The sequence below is a fragment of the Vanellus vanellus genome, assembly GCF_965231255.1.
Source record: "Vanellus vanellus genome assembly, chromosome: 2".
Lineage (NCBI taxonomy): Eukaryota > Metazoa > Chordata > Aves > Charadriiformes > Charadriidae > Vanellus > Vanellus vanellus.
Window position 1 is genome coordinate 57,353,489 of NC_138906.1, and position 14,418 is coordinate 57,367,906.

General features: G+C 48.0%; 1 protein-coding gene across 1 annotated transcript in view; it reads left to right on the top strand.

Annotated features, from left to right (window-relative positions):
- Window positions 1-5,348: 5,348 nt before the first annotated feature.
- Window positions 5,349-14,418, top strand: part of AMPH (amphiphysin) — a gene marked incomplete at both ends in the record, with an annotated part of 125,042 nt that continues 115,972 nt past the window's right edge. The window contains one exon of the mRNA XM_082479690.1: window positions 5,349-5,417. Coding sequence (XP_082335816.1) covers window positions 5,349-5,417 — 69 coding nt within the window. The remainder of the gene's footprint in view (window positions 5,418-14,418) is intronic.

Below are 14,418 nucleotides of genomic sequence, written 5' to 3' on the forward strand. Positions count from 1 at the left end.
TTTAAACATTTCAGGATTAGGATTATACATCATTCACCACACCCCTCCTCCTCGGCCACATGAACGGTGGAGGCAACGGCACTGGGTAAATGTGCATTAGCACTAGGAATAAAAACAGAGAGGCTAGATAATGCTATATGTGCTCATAATGCCATTATCAGCCAATTCATGAGGAACAAGTCATTTATGGAATCAAATTGATGTCATGCAACTGTTCCCTTTACAAGTGCCTAACTTGTGAGAGGAACTCGCTACTGGTGAGGAATTCTCCGATGAAGGCAAGATTGCAGTGGAATGGCTTCAAAAAAAAAAAAAGAAAAAACAGAGAGATTAAGTGTCACAATATTCATTTTTATTGTTATGCAAACAAAAAGTGTGATTTTCTAGATTCTTACTGTAAATACTAGGAATATCATAAATATATTTGTTGGGAAAGAGGAGGGGTATGGAAAATTGTATGTGGAGGAATACACTTTTTAAGCAAAGAGGTTGGCTTTTCTTTCAGGAGACATCCAAAGGATGATCTACAGAAAGTCTTTCTTTCTTTTGTAGCTGCCGGTTAAATGGGCAGATATTTCTGGCTCTGTCCTGTGACCTTCTGACTGAGAAGATGAAATGCGTCAAGTACATCTATGCCCAGATTTTTCAAAAGCAATTTTCAATGACCTCTGAATGCTGACCTCAGATAGAGTAAGGGAGCCTGAATTTTGGCTAAGAGTGGTTGGTACTTCTCAAGAAATGTACATATTTACATGCTTCCTAAGAGTCTAAGTTTAGGAGCCTCCTTTTTTTTTTTTTTTTACTGTGTTACGGGAATTTTTCTACTTAGGTGGGAAAGCTCATATGGTAGTAAAGTTCATATCTTGTCAGTGTGATTCTCTGAAATTCATCTTCTGTATTATTCCCTGTGTTTTTAATCTAAAACCTGACACATCAGGATGAGGCCAACCAAGGCGTGAGTATGCTGTTCAGCAGTCATTCCAAATGTTGGGATTGGTACTGTATACTCAGCCTATCAAGATACTGTCGCCGCCTAAACGATACAGCTTAAAGCCAATTTCTTTGCGCAGCCCCTTTTGCAATGGGTCCAGGTTGGCAGTTATCCTCACGGGGGAAGGGAGCTGTGGATCCCTTCAGCCCTGGCCATGAAGAAACTCATTTTCAGATCTCAAGAAAGCTTGTCCTTTTCATCACCCTTGTCTTTTCCTCAAGTATGTATTTTATTGACACTCCAACCGTGTAAAAAGTAAAAATGCCTACTATTAACTAAGTGATACTTAATTTCTCACGCCTGCCCCCACCTGCTAACTCTAAAGGATTATGGATCTGTTGTCACGTCTTCTTATCTACTTGCACAGCTTCAAAACTGGAAAGATTCACCCAAAGGCCACAGAAATACCAGGTATTCTCTCTCTAGCATTTGTGTGTGTGTGTGTGTGTGTGCGTGCTTGAAGCTCATTTCTCTAATTCCTTCTTTTTCAGGGAAGACAACTTGAAGGGGGGAAGGAACACACCTTCCCAATGCAAAAAGTCCAGCGCAGACATCCATGTCCCATGGGTGCTACCCAGGAGCAGCTTTCCTACAGAAGCATCTCTGGTGCTTGTTCTGTGAGCGAGCTCTGCAGGCCCCTCGTTAGTGCCGCTTTCCCACATAAGGCTCGTTTTGGGGGGGGTTCAGAGGCTGAGGTGTTGACCCAGCTGTTTGATGATTGAAGTCAAGGGCAGGACAGACCTCCAGGGGAGCAAAGCGAGGCCAGTGCCTGTCTTACGTAGCTCCGTGAAGCCAGGTAGGTTCAAATAATGAAGCTGAAATCGAAGGGCGCCTTTCAGATAAAATGCTTCCCAGTGATGGAACTGGTATTCTGTGCCAGAATGTAAGTGGTTCAACGTATGTTAGCATGTTAATGACTGAGGGAGAGGTGTTAACGTGAAGTTATGGCAGTGAAGGAAATGTAAAAAAAAAAAAAATATAAAATATCTGTATTTGACTTTAATAAGATTTTTAATTAATAATAAATGTCCAAGTCTTTAAATACAGAACATGTATGTTTTTTAATTTCAGATGTTTATTGAAAATTTCCTCTGGACCAGATTTTTACAGGGTTTGGCACCACATTTACTTTATGAAAACATTTTTTCTTTCGACATGTATTTTCCAGTGTGTTCCTTACTTTCCATGTCTTGTGATTCTGACAGGCAGCTCTCCTCTCTGTGACCCACATCCAAAGAGCAGTGAGACCTACAGAAATTGCCTTGATAATTTAGCTAGTCTTTTACTGCCCATTATATGCTGACCTAAACTGCAAGCTGTCATTTGTAAAAGGAGATTTAAAATTCAGGTCCTGAACACCTGAAATAATTTACTTTCTAATGTTGCTTTCCTATGATTGCTAATCTGTTTGTCTCGACTGGAATTGAATTTGGATCCATACATTCTGCCTCCCCAAATGCACAATTACAGTGCGATTTCAGCTCCTGGGCTGTCCTGCAGCTTCATTTGAATAATCTTCATCTCCCACTCCAACTTGTCACTGCAGCGACTATTAAAGTGGTCTGCTATGATGGGGATGTCTTTCATCTGCCATGTCTGGGGTGTGAGTTGTGAGTCTCCATACGTTGCTGTTTGTAGAGCTCTGTGAGGTGAAAGCTGCTGTGTTACTCCTAAGCAGTTGGTATCTATATTGGAATTATCATTGCAATGGAGATGGCTGCAAGACACCCATTTTTTTCTTCTACTGATATTGTAAATTGGACTCCTATGGACCAGTGTCTTCTCACTTTATTGCTTTACATGAGTAAAGAGTGCTCAGAAAAGCACAAATGTGTGATGAGAAACTATGCCGTTGATGAGTCAGAAGAGATGCAGATTTCTTCTTTTTCTGACTAACATTGTGGGTGCACAGGGGTCGTCACCCGGCAAAAGTGGAGATATAACAGTAGTGGTCATATTTACCTTCTCCCTTCCCTTTGGAGATTTTATGTTCAAAAATCACCACTCCATCAGGAGCATTTTTCTGTGAATGACTGATCACCCCTGCTATTTGAAAGTGAAACTGAAATCTCATTTTAAAATAACAACAAATAAATGATAACACAACAAATATAAGAAGAAAAGAAGCAGGGTAAATTGTGGTAAATGATTCTTCATTTTTAAACATCATCTATTTTAGACTAAGATATCAGCAACACAGAGAAAGAAATTTTCTTTAAAATACATTTTAATGGGAAAGTTTTCTCTTAAAAGAGAATAACAATAAATGTTATATGTGACAGACAGGGAGTATAGGGAGATCAGCCTGATTGTTTGCTGATAATTACTTTCCAAAATCTAGCTGATGGAGAGCAACACGCGCATTGATAAACTGGTCAGTGAAAAAGCCATTTCTGGCTGTTGTCCAAGGCCATTAAATGGGGCAAAGACAGTGCAGGTCGACAGACTGAGAAGGAAGAGAGCGGCTGTATGACTGAGTACAGCCCACACATCTTCACGCTCCTCTTCCACCAGCATGAAAAAGCATTTTCGGGCTTGGCGGTGAGGGATCAGCTGTCGTTAGATCAGACAACTGGGGACAAAATGGATTGGAGACTGTCCTCCCTCCCTGTAATAGCCCAAAAGCAACTGAATTCACTCTGTGCTGCTGATACATGCTACTTTGGTTATCCTTTGGTGAGGAAAATGCACGAGTGATCAAAGTTAAGACCACAGCTTTTCATTATTTTTTTATTATTAAAGTGGTGTGATCCTTTTGGAATCAGATGCCAAATTAACCAGGAAGAGAAACTCTGAAGGAGATGTGAAAAATTACTTCAAAGAATTTGGGAGCCCTGTGCACACTGGAATTTTGTTTTGATCTTTCACCAACCTAACAGCATTATAGGAGATTGCCTGCGATCTTTTAGATAAAATAGTTTCCTTGGTTGCTATGATGTGTTTTCTTTGTTTTTCTGCTTTTGTTTTGTTTCTGGGGTTTTTTTTTTTTTTTGGTGGGGGGGTGTCTTTCTTTTTTTTAAAAGATGCTTATGTGAGAAATAAGTAAGCACCTGCCTTTATATTGGTCACAATTTCTTAATCAACATCGTTACTGCTGCAGTTGGTATGTTAAATCTGCTTCCTAACACTACAGGAAAATGTGTCATGCAGGTCTGGGGCTGGACAGACGTCAGAAATACAAGGTCTCAGGAACCATAGCTGGACTTACTAAGTGTACAGGAGTGTACGAGACGTTTTCTTTTGGCAGGTACAAGACCTCCTGGCTTGTGTTGTGTACCAATCTGATAAATCAATGAAAAGTATTACAAACATAGAGCAGCTCCCTATAGAAGAACACAGGCGCAGGCTCAGAGCCTGCAGCTTCGGTGTTTTCCTTTGTATCGCTTTGCGGTGTTTGCCGCTTGGTTTCTGCTCTCAGAACTCAGTGCTTGGCCAAGCAACAGAAATAAGTGCCAGGAGCAAATTTGGGGCCATGGTACCTGGGAAGGCTGCCTTTGCTAACCTGGAGTGACCGGTGCTGAGCTGTGCTGTATTCAAAAGATTTTGGGTTGCTTGACTGTCAAGGGAGGGCGGACAGTTTTGTGGGGGACTGCCAACTCTAGTTTTGGCTGCGAGTTGTAATTTCAGGAACGGGATCAAAAACCTGAAACCAGCCTGGAGCCAGCTTACTGCTGGTGGCTTCTACACCGAGATAGGAGCGAGCGATGGGACAGGACAAACGAGCCCCACTCAGGCCCAGCCAGGGCTGCAGGTTGCCAGACTGTAGTGCCCGGCTACCGTGCTGAAAGGGGGCCATGCTGTAGCCCCAAAACCAGATGGAAAAGGCATCAAAAGAACTCAGAAACTGGGAGTGACTCCGGCCTGGTGGAAATTTCTAGGGGAAGAAGTGGGTGCCTCACGCTCTCTTGGCTGTATTGGGACAGGGACACACAAACACACACACACACACACACGACTTGTGCCACCAGCGAACACAGCCATCAGGGCACCTTCTGGAAATCTTCATCCTCCGTTACCTCTCTCGATGTATTTTATTACCTGGAGGAATCGCCTCATCGCCAGGAGACAGCGCTGTCCGCCCGCCCCCTCGCCCTGCCGGGGGGTGCCCAACACCGCCTCCCCGGGGGGCCGGGGGCGGGCCGCAGTTCACCTGAGGCGGTGGCGGCGGCCCCGCCTCTCCCTGCTGTGTCTTTAAGGCCCTCCTCCTCCTCCTCACCCTCCCTACACCGTACATCCCTTCATCCATCCCTGCCTCGCCGCCGCCGGGCTCACCCGCCTTTCCTTCTCCCCCCCACCCTCACCCCCCACCCCCCACCCCCCCCCGCCCCTTCCACCCTCCCCATCCCCGCCGCCAGCCATGGCCGACATGAAGACCGGCATCTTCGCCAAAAACGTCCAGAAACGCCTCAACCGCGCCCAGGAGAAGGTGCGCCGCGGAGCAGGATGGGGTGGGATAGCTGGGGGGGGGGGGTGGAAGGGGGTGGCCTCCCCCTGCGGCGGGCAGGAGGAGGAAGGCGGCGGCGGTGCTGGGGGTCGGCGAGGGGGGGCGGCCCAGCTCACCCCCGGGGATACAAAGCCGCCGCTGAGGCCGAGGGGCTGTTTTGGTTTTTTTTTTTTGGGGGGGGGGGGGGGGGCGTTATTATGTAACTGGCCCATTTAGCCGCGCCAGCTGCCCCCCGCCGCCCGGCGGCGGGTCGCTCCCCTCCGGGGACGCGGCGGTGCCGGCGTCCACCTGTCCGCAGGCCCGAGGCAGCCGCCGCTTCCTCGCCCTTCACACGGGAAGCCGGGCTACCCACCGGGGAGGAGGGGGGGGGGCGGGGGGTAGGGCCCAATGGCTGCGCACCGCACCGCACCGCACCGCGGCGGGGTGACCGGGCTGCCGCTCCGGCCCGCACGGGGAGAAGGAGGGTTTGCCTCGCCTCACCGCCCGCCGCCGGCGCTCCTAAGAGGATTGCATTTCCTTTAATATCCCCGCCGGCTCATCCCCGGGTGAAGCCATCCTCCTTTGCTGAGGCAGCCGGCCGAGGCGCTGTGACAGACCAGCACCCCCCCCCCCCCCCCCCTTTTTGGTGTGACAGAAGCCCTCTCCCCCCCCCCCCCCCCCCCTTTTTGGTGTGACAGAAGCCCTCTCCCCCCCCCCCCCCCCCCTTTTTGGTGTGACAGAAGCCCTCTCCCCCCCCCCCCCCCCCTTTTTGGTGTGACAGAAGCCCTCCCCCCCCCCCCCCCTTTTTGGTGTGACAGAAGCCCTCCCCCCCCCCCCCCCCCCCCCCCTTTTTGGTGTGACAGAAGCCCTCCCCCCCTCTTTTGGTGTGACAGAAGTCGTGTCCCCCCCCCCCTTTTGGTGCGACAGAAGTCGTCGTCGTCCCCCCCCCTTTTTGGTGCGACAGAAGGCCCCCCCCCCCCCCCCCCCCCCCCCTTTTGGTGTGACAGAAGCCAACCCCCCCCCTCTTTTGGTGTGACAGAATCCTGCAGGGGAGTGGTGGCAGAGGAGGCCCACCTCTTCATTAGCCACTGCTTCAGTTTTGGGGAGCTGCTCAAAATGTCATGCAGCTGGCCGAAATGCTGTGCAGCTGGTGGTGTGCATTGCTTGGAAAGCTCCTCACTGATTCTTGCATTACTGTAGCCTGGAAATGAACAACTGGCAAAGTTGGGGAGAATTTGCGGGAGTTTCTGATAAAAAATGAGGGCCTTGTTGGCCATTGTTTATTTTGTTCATCTTCACTAGTAAAAGCTGATAGGTATAAACGTTCCACATAAGCCATTCCTGTTTAGTTGTTGGGTGTCTCAGAACAGGACCATAGATACTGACATTAAACCAAGTAGAAGAGCACTTGTCCGTGACTATATATAGTGCCTGAATCCGCTATTAGTATGGTTTGTTATAAAGCTGTTCTCAGCATGAATTTGGGAGGCATAGTTGTTAGCAAGCATCGCAAGTCATCTCTTTTGAGGGCTAATAAAACCTTTATACACCTCTAGCATGTATCCTGTGTTGTTACATGCCCTATGTAATAGGGCTCTGGAGAATTATAAGAGATTATTTTATGACCACTATTTCTCACACTTCACTGCCTATAAATCCCTGCTTCCTTTTTGCCACACACTGAACTGTGTGGAGCTCTAAGAGAATAAAAATTGCAACAATTAATATGTAGCAAAGTCTTGTATGTAACCATGCCATTATTTAAGAATCTAATAGTTGAGGCTGTCACAGGCAAGTAATGGATTTTCCCTTTCAAATACTCCTACCTAGCTCACAAGGTCAATACCAAAGTGATGATGCATTTCCATTCTTGGAGGTTTGGACTGCAACTGTTTTTGACTCTTGAATAGCTTGAGATCTGATGACTTTATGGTGTGAGTTGAGTTAGGTTAGTAGTTGGAGTAGAAGCCTAAAAATACGGTTAATTTCCTTTTGTGTTTATCAGTGTTGTTATGCATAATTGTCTGGTAAAGCATTGGTCTAAGTCACAGGTACTTCTTCCAGGTATGTCTGTTCAAACGTGGGAGGCCTCGTTTGCAGAAAAGTGCAGGCGTACCAGAGCACATCTTAACCAGAGTACCTAAGGTCCTGGTGTCACGGCAAAATCTGCTCATGCATCAGCCCCAGGGTAGCCACCTTGAGCCCGATGGGTACCTTGGGAGCAAACTGCGGATGCTGGTGGGCTCTGGCAGCTGGGCTGCTCTGCCTTTGCTGCAGTGATCAGCCACACTAACAAGGGGAAAATTTGTCTGGTTTGATCTGCATGTATTGCAGTCGGGCATCTGGCAATTTTGGCCTCATTGTGGTGTCTGTGCTGGTTGTTTCTCATGACAAGGGGCCTAAACATAACTTATTTACAGGGAATGAAAACTGTTAGGGTCCTGACACAGAGCAGGTCACAGTACCGTGTAGCTCTGTATCCCTGCTTCCCTCTTCATGCTTGTGTAGTTACTGCATGAGCTGTGTGCATCTATTCTCTCGTGCCTATGCGTCTGGTTAGCTTTGAGTTACTTTACGGTTATACAACATAAAACCCTTCATTATTTTTGATAAACTTTACTTAAAAAAAAGAAGAAAAAACAGCCCCCAAATCGGAATGATACAGAATGATTGGGTCTTTTGTTTGTTTGCTTTGGGTACTTGATGACAACAAGTAAATTGTATCTAGGAGTTAAGTCTGATTTATCTGATTTCTGATAGTGTGAATAGGATAGCATTATGACAGGTGTGTAACATCACACTGGCTTATAGATTTTTTTAAATACATTCTGGGTTGTTTTATCTTGTTGTTTATATTGGTATATATTCAGTTTACTTAATGTGTCCCTATAGTTAATTGCATTTATACATAGTTTTCTATTGCTTGTTATTGATGTGACATATATATAAAAACCACAGAGTGGCTGTAAAACATAAACCTTCCTCTTTGGAAACTATTTTTCTAATGATGCTATCATTATCTTCAGCTCCTTGCAGTCTAGGAGAAATTTTAGTTGTACGGTGTAGGTAGTGCATGTGCCCATATACATGTGTGTAATCTAGTCGCTACTTATATGACAAAAGCAAAATGACTGACGTGAAAACATCTCATGTTGTGCAAATCTATGTCTTGCATTAGAAGTGTTAAACTCGAGAGTTACATGACTGTATCCTTTGATGCTATTTTCCTAGTTTAAACAAAAGCAATCATCCATCCGTGATAGAGCAGACTTGATAACATCAATAATGTTGGTTTTTTTCTTATAAGATTCCAGAAATATTTAGATTACTCTACACTGCAGAAATGGGTGAGGTAAATGTGTCAATGTCTTGATATGGCAAATAACATTAAAAAACAATGTAAAGCTAAAGAAAGTAAGAAATCATGCGTTTAATCGGACTGAAGTGCTAATGAGGGGAAGAATGCAATTTTCCAAAACAGGCTGGACCAGGCTAGTACTCAAAATGAAACAGGACTTTAAAGAACTAGAAATACTAATTGGTCACTCCATTTTTCACATCATCCAGAAGATGGTACTTTTGGTGGTAGCATGTGTGCCCTGGCACCCTGATTTTGAATTAATGAGTGTCTACTAAATTACACTGCTCTTCACTGCATTTAGAATTGTATAGAATCATAGAATGGTTTAGGTTGGAAGGGACCTTGAAGATCATTGAGTTCCAACCCCCCTGCCATAGGAAGGGACACCTCCCACTAGACCAGGTTGACCAAGGCCACGTCCAGCCTGGCCTTGAATACCTCCAGGGATGGGGCCTCAACAACCTCTCTGGGCAACCTGTTCCAGTGCCTTACCACCCTCAAAGTGGAAAACTTCTTCCTAATGTTCAATCTGAACCTGCTCTCTTCTCGTTTAAAGCCATTCCCCCTTGTCCTATAGCTACATGCCCTAGTAAAAAGTCCCTTCCCAGCTCTTCTGTAGGCCCCCTTTAGGTACTGGAAGGCTGCAATAAGATCTCCCTGGAGCCTTCTCTTCTCCAGGCTGAACAGCCCCAACTCTTTCAGCCTCTCCTCATAGGAGAGGTGCTCCAGCCCTCGGATCATCCTTGTGGCTCTCCTCTGGACACGCTCCAGCAGGTCCATGTCCTTCTTCTGTTGGGGACTCCAGAGCTGGATGTAGTACTCCAGGTGGGGTCTCAGGAGAGCAGAGTAGAAGGGCAGGATCACCTCCTTTGACCTGCTGGCCACACTTCTTTTGATGCAGCCCAGGATATGGTTGGCCTTCTGGGCTGTGATCGCACACTGCTGGCTCATGTTGAGCTTCTTGTCGATCAGCACCCCCAGGTCCTTCTCCTCAGGGCTGCTCTCCAGCCATTCCCTGCCGAGCCTGTATTTGTGCTTGGGATTGCCCCGAACCAGATGTAGGACTTTGTACTTGGCCTTGTGGCCCAAGCCAACCTCATGCAGTTCAACCTCTGCAGCCTGTCCAGGTCCCTCTGGATGGCATCTCTCCCCTCCAGTGTGTCTACCTCGCCGAAGAGCTTGGTATCATCGTCAAACTTGCTGAGGGTGCACTAGACCCCACCGTCCATGTCGCCGACAAAGATGTTGAAGAGTACAGGTCCCAGTACTGACCCCTGAGGAATGCCACTCATCACTGCTCTCCACTTGGACATCGAGCTTTTGACCGCAACTCTTTGAGTGAGACCGTCCAGCCAGTTCTTTATCCACCGAGTGGTCCATTTGCCGAACCCATGTCTTTTCAATTTAGAGACCAGGATATTGTGTGGGACAGTGTCAAATGCTTTGCACAAGTCCAAGTAGATGACATCAGTTGGTTTTCCCTGGTCCACTGCTGCTGTAACATCAGACATTTCTTCAATGGCTTTCCTCCCAAAATTCAGGAAGTGTGGACATGCTGAGCTTGCAGCATCTGCTGGAAGTTGCCAACGGTCATCTGAAGAATCTGGATTCAAGTTTTAAAAGCATCAGAGCAACTTAGGAGCCTACACCGCAGTCGTAAATGAAACACTGATGCGTTTAAATGTCTGTTTATACTTAAACCGGAACAGATCTATCGGTAACCGAGGTTGGCTGCGTCAGTTCTGAGGACAAGATTACTTGGATGAAAAGGCTGAGTTTATATCCCTAGGTTCCTCTGGAAATTTGAATTTAAGCTGATAACCCAATTTATAACACTTGTGATCTCCCTGTCCTCCCCTTTGTAACTCAACACCGCTAAGTGGATAGAATAGCATAGTTCAGCCAAAAGGGACGTACACCTAGCTCAAACTGCCTGACCACTTCAGGGCTGACCAAAAGTTAAAGCAGGGTAGTAAGGGCATTGTCTAAATTCCTCTTAAACACTGACAGGAAAGAAATATTGTCCACCTCTCCAGGAAGCCTGTTCCAGGGTTTGATCATCCTCTCAGTAAAGAAATGTTTCCTTATGTGAAGTCTGAACCTCCCCTGATGGATGCAACTTTGAGCCACTCCTATGCATCCTGGCACTGGATCCCAGGGAGACGAGATCAGCCCTCCCTCTCCACTCCCCCTCCTCAGGAAGTCTTAGAGAGCAGTGAGGTCACCCTTCAGCCTCCTTCCCTCTGAACTGGACAAACCCCGAGTCCTCAGCCACTCCTCAGAGGACATGCCTTCCAGCCCCTTCACCAGCTTTGGTGGCCTCCTCTGGACACTTTTCAAGTACCTTAACAACCTTCTTAATTGTGGGGCCCAGAACTGCACAAAGTACTCGAGGTGAGGCAGCACCAGTGCTAAATACAGCAGAGTAATCACCTCTTTAGACTGGCTGGTTATGCTGTGTTTGGTGCAGCCCAGGATGTGGTTTGCTCTCTTGGCTGCCAGGGCACACTGCTGGCTCCTGTCGAGCCTCCTGTCAACCAGCACCTCCAGACCCCTTTCTGCAGGGCTTCTCTCCAGCCGCTTATCTCCCAGTTTGTACTTGCTCCCAGCATTACTCCATCCCAGGTGCAGAATCTGGCATTTGTTCTTCTTCAGTTTCCTGCTATTGATGATTGCCCAATGTTCCAGACTATCCTGATCCTTCTGCAAAGCCTCTTGTCCCTTGAGAGAGTCAACAGCACCTCCCAGTTTAGTATCATCAGCAAACTTGCTAACTGTGCATTCAATGCCTGCATCCAGATCATTGATAAAAATATTGAACAGAATTGGCCCTAGAATTGAGCCCTGAGGAACACTGTTGGTGATCAGTCGCCAGCCAGATGTAGCCCTATTCACTACAACCTTTTGAGCCCTGCTGTTCAGCCAGTTCTTCACCCAGTGCACTGTGTACCTGCTCATCCCACAGCTGGACAACTTGTCCAGAGGGATGCTGTGAGGGACAGTACCAAAAGCCTTGCTAAAATCCAGATGAACTAGATCCACTGTATTCCCTTCATCCACTAGGCAGGTGACATTATCGTAGAAAGTTATTAAATTAGACAGGACTTTGTGAACCCATGTTGATTGTGCCTGATCATTGCACAATTCTTCAAATGCCTTCAATATGATCTTCTGCATATTTTCTTTCCAGGAGCCAAGGTTAGACTAACAGGTCTGCAGTTTCCTGGGTCTTCCCTCATGCCCTTCTTGTAAATTGGAATTAAATTGGTGAGCTTCCAGTCAGTAGGGACCTCTCCAGATTCCCAAGATCTTTTTGAGGTGACTGAGAGGGGTGCTGAAGTAATTCCTGCTAGCTCCTTCAGTACTTTGGGGTGAATCCCATCAGGCCACATGGAGTTACGAACATTCAACTGATACCGGTCCCTTAAAATTTCAGTGTCCACAAATGGAAAGTCGCTGTTCCCACAGTCATGGTCCTCTAACTTGCAAAACTAGGCAAATGAGAGCCTCATGGACATGTGCTGTGGCATGGAGAGGGAATGGCTAATAGGGGTGGTCTGTGGGCTGCAGGGTTGGTTGTACCATGGCCTGAGAGAAGAGTAACAGCACAAGATTTGTCCTTGGGAGCTGAGTGGCAGAGGATGTATCAGGGATGCCTAGTGTGTAGCCACCAAGGGCAGGGACAGTCCCCTGGGCACAGGGACTGCCACAGGGCCAGCACCCCAAGGCCTTTCTCTGAAGGATGCCAGGCAGAGAGGCAGCAGGCAGAGCTGTGCAGAGGAGACCCCATCACCCCCATCTAACAGGGCTGCCACCAAGCAATGCGGCAGTCATAGTGCCCTGAGGCAGAATAAAGGGAGCATCCTCCTGTGTCCCGCTACCATAATTGGCCTGGAGGCAGCCTGGAGACATCTGAGAAGTTGATGGAATTACTTGGCAGGGCTGAGGGAGGAAGACTGGAGCCTGGATGAAGCCATGGTCAAAGCATATCTGATGGATGGAAATCCTTTTCAGCTGGAGAGCAGTGACAAGACCAAAGGAGTGTGTTCTGGAGGAGCACTGCAGAGCTTGCCGTCCTCATCCCTGGTGGAGCCAGGGGCAGCAGCTGTAAGAAATGGGATGCAGAGATGTTGCCAGGGGTCCCAGTACTTTGGGGTACACACTGGTGTCCTGCCAGGCACAGAAAGGATTGTTGTCTCCAAGGCTGATCAGGCCAGGGGCATATGGTCACTCTCAGAAGTGAGGGAGAATAGGGCTTGGGCATCTCCTGGAAGACGTCACCAGCCTGTTGGGAGCAGGAGGAGGCAGGTCTTGTTGACATGCCCAGGGAATAGCCCATCTCCAGCGCTGGGGTGAGGAAGGAATTTTCCCCCAAGGCAGATTGGTGCCAGTCCCCTGGGGTTTTTTGCCTTCCTCTGCAGCACTGTGCATGACCACTTGCCCGGGCTCCTTTGAGCCATTTTGGCTAGGTGCCTGCTGCTCCTGCTCCACAAAGGTGGCCCTTGTGCCCTGCATCCAGGGGGAGGAAGCTTTCTAGATTCCCAAGGTGGCCCCTGGGGGTGGCTTCTTGTTCTCTTGAGCACAGCCCTTTGTCAGGGCTCCTTTGGGCCATTTTGGCTCAGTTCTTGCCAGCTGCTCTTGCACCTCCAAGGCACCAATCGTGCCCTGGCTCTCTTGGACTCTCTTGCCCATTGCAGGTTTGGAGCAGGAATGAGCTCTGCTCTTCCTGTGGTTCCATGTCCCCAGGGGTTCTTGCTTGTGCAAAATGTCTTGTGCTTGGAAGGGCTTCAGACTTGCTGCACCATCAGGAGCTGCCACTTTTCAGCTCTCCCTGCATGCAATACAAGAGTGGGGCAGGCACAAGAGCGCTTATGCATCACTGGCCAAGAAGCACAGCAGCAGAGCAAGTTTTGGAAGGCAAAAAGTGTGCTCATCATTGATACGTGTCCTACGTTGCAAAATACCTCACAGTACTCCATGCGTTTTTTTTTCCCCTCCCTCCCTTCCTCCCTTTAGTGTGTGGTCAGTCCTGATCCTCACTTTTCACGTTCTCACTCTTCAGGAGACAGGGACTGCTTGGCCTGTGTTCCTGCTGCTGCTTTCTGCAGCTCTGTGGTGCCTTTGCTAGAATGCAAGGGGTGTTTTTTCAAACTAAACTCAAACCCACATCAGCCTGCTCCTGGCTACACACGCGCATTGGGTTAGTGCTTGTGAGCTTCAGCTCTGAAACAGATTCAGAAAAATAATACAACATCCTGTTTCCACTTGTAACCTTTGTGTTATGTGTCCTTGGAAGTGTTTTTGGAGCTGAAAAACCCCAGGCATTTCAGGCAAATAATGGTCTCATCGTTATTCGAGTCATCGTGGGCATAGGGAATACAAGAGAATAGTTATGGTATGTTACGCCGAGTGTTATGCATGACCGGGTCTGACCTAGGCCTGAGAGGTCCATCCAGGAGAGCAGCTGTCTGCAGTGCAGGTCCCAGGCCCATCCTGGAGACAGGGGCAGAGACGAGCACACCTACAGCATCCCTCAGGCAGGGACTGAAGGTCCCAGGCTGGGCTGAGACATGTCCCCTGGGCCCTTGGCAGGAGATGGTGTGGGTGGGGGTCCCAGGGGAGGCTAGTCCCAGCCATAGAGGC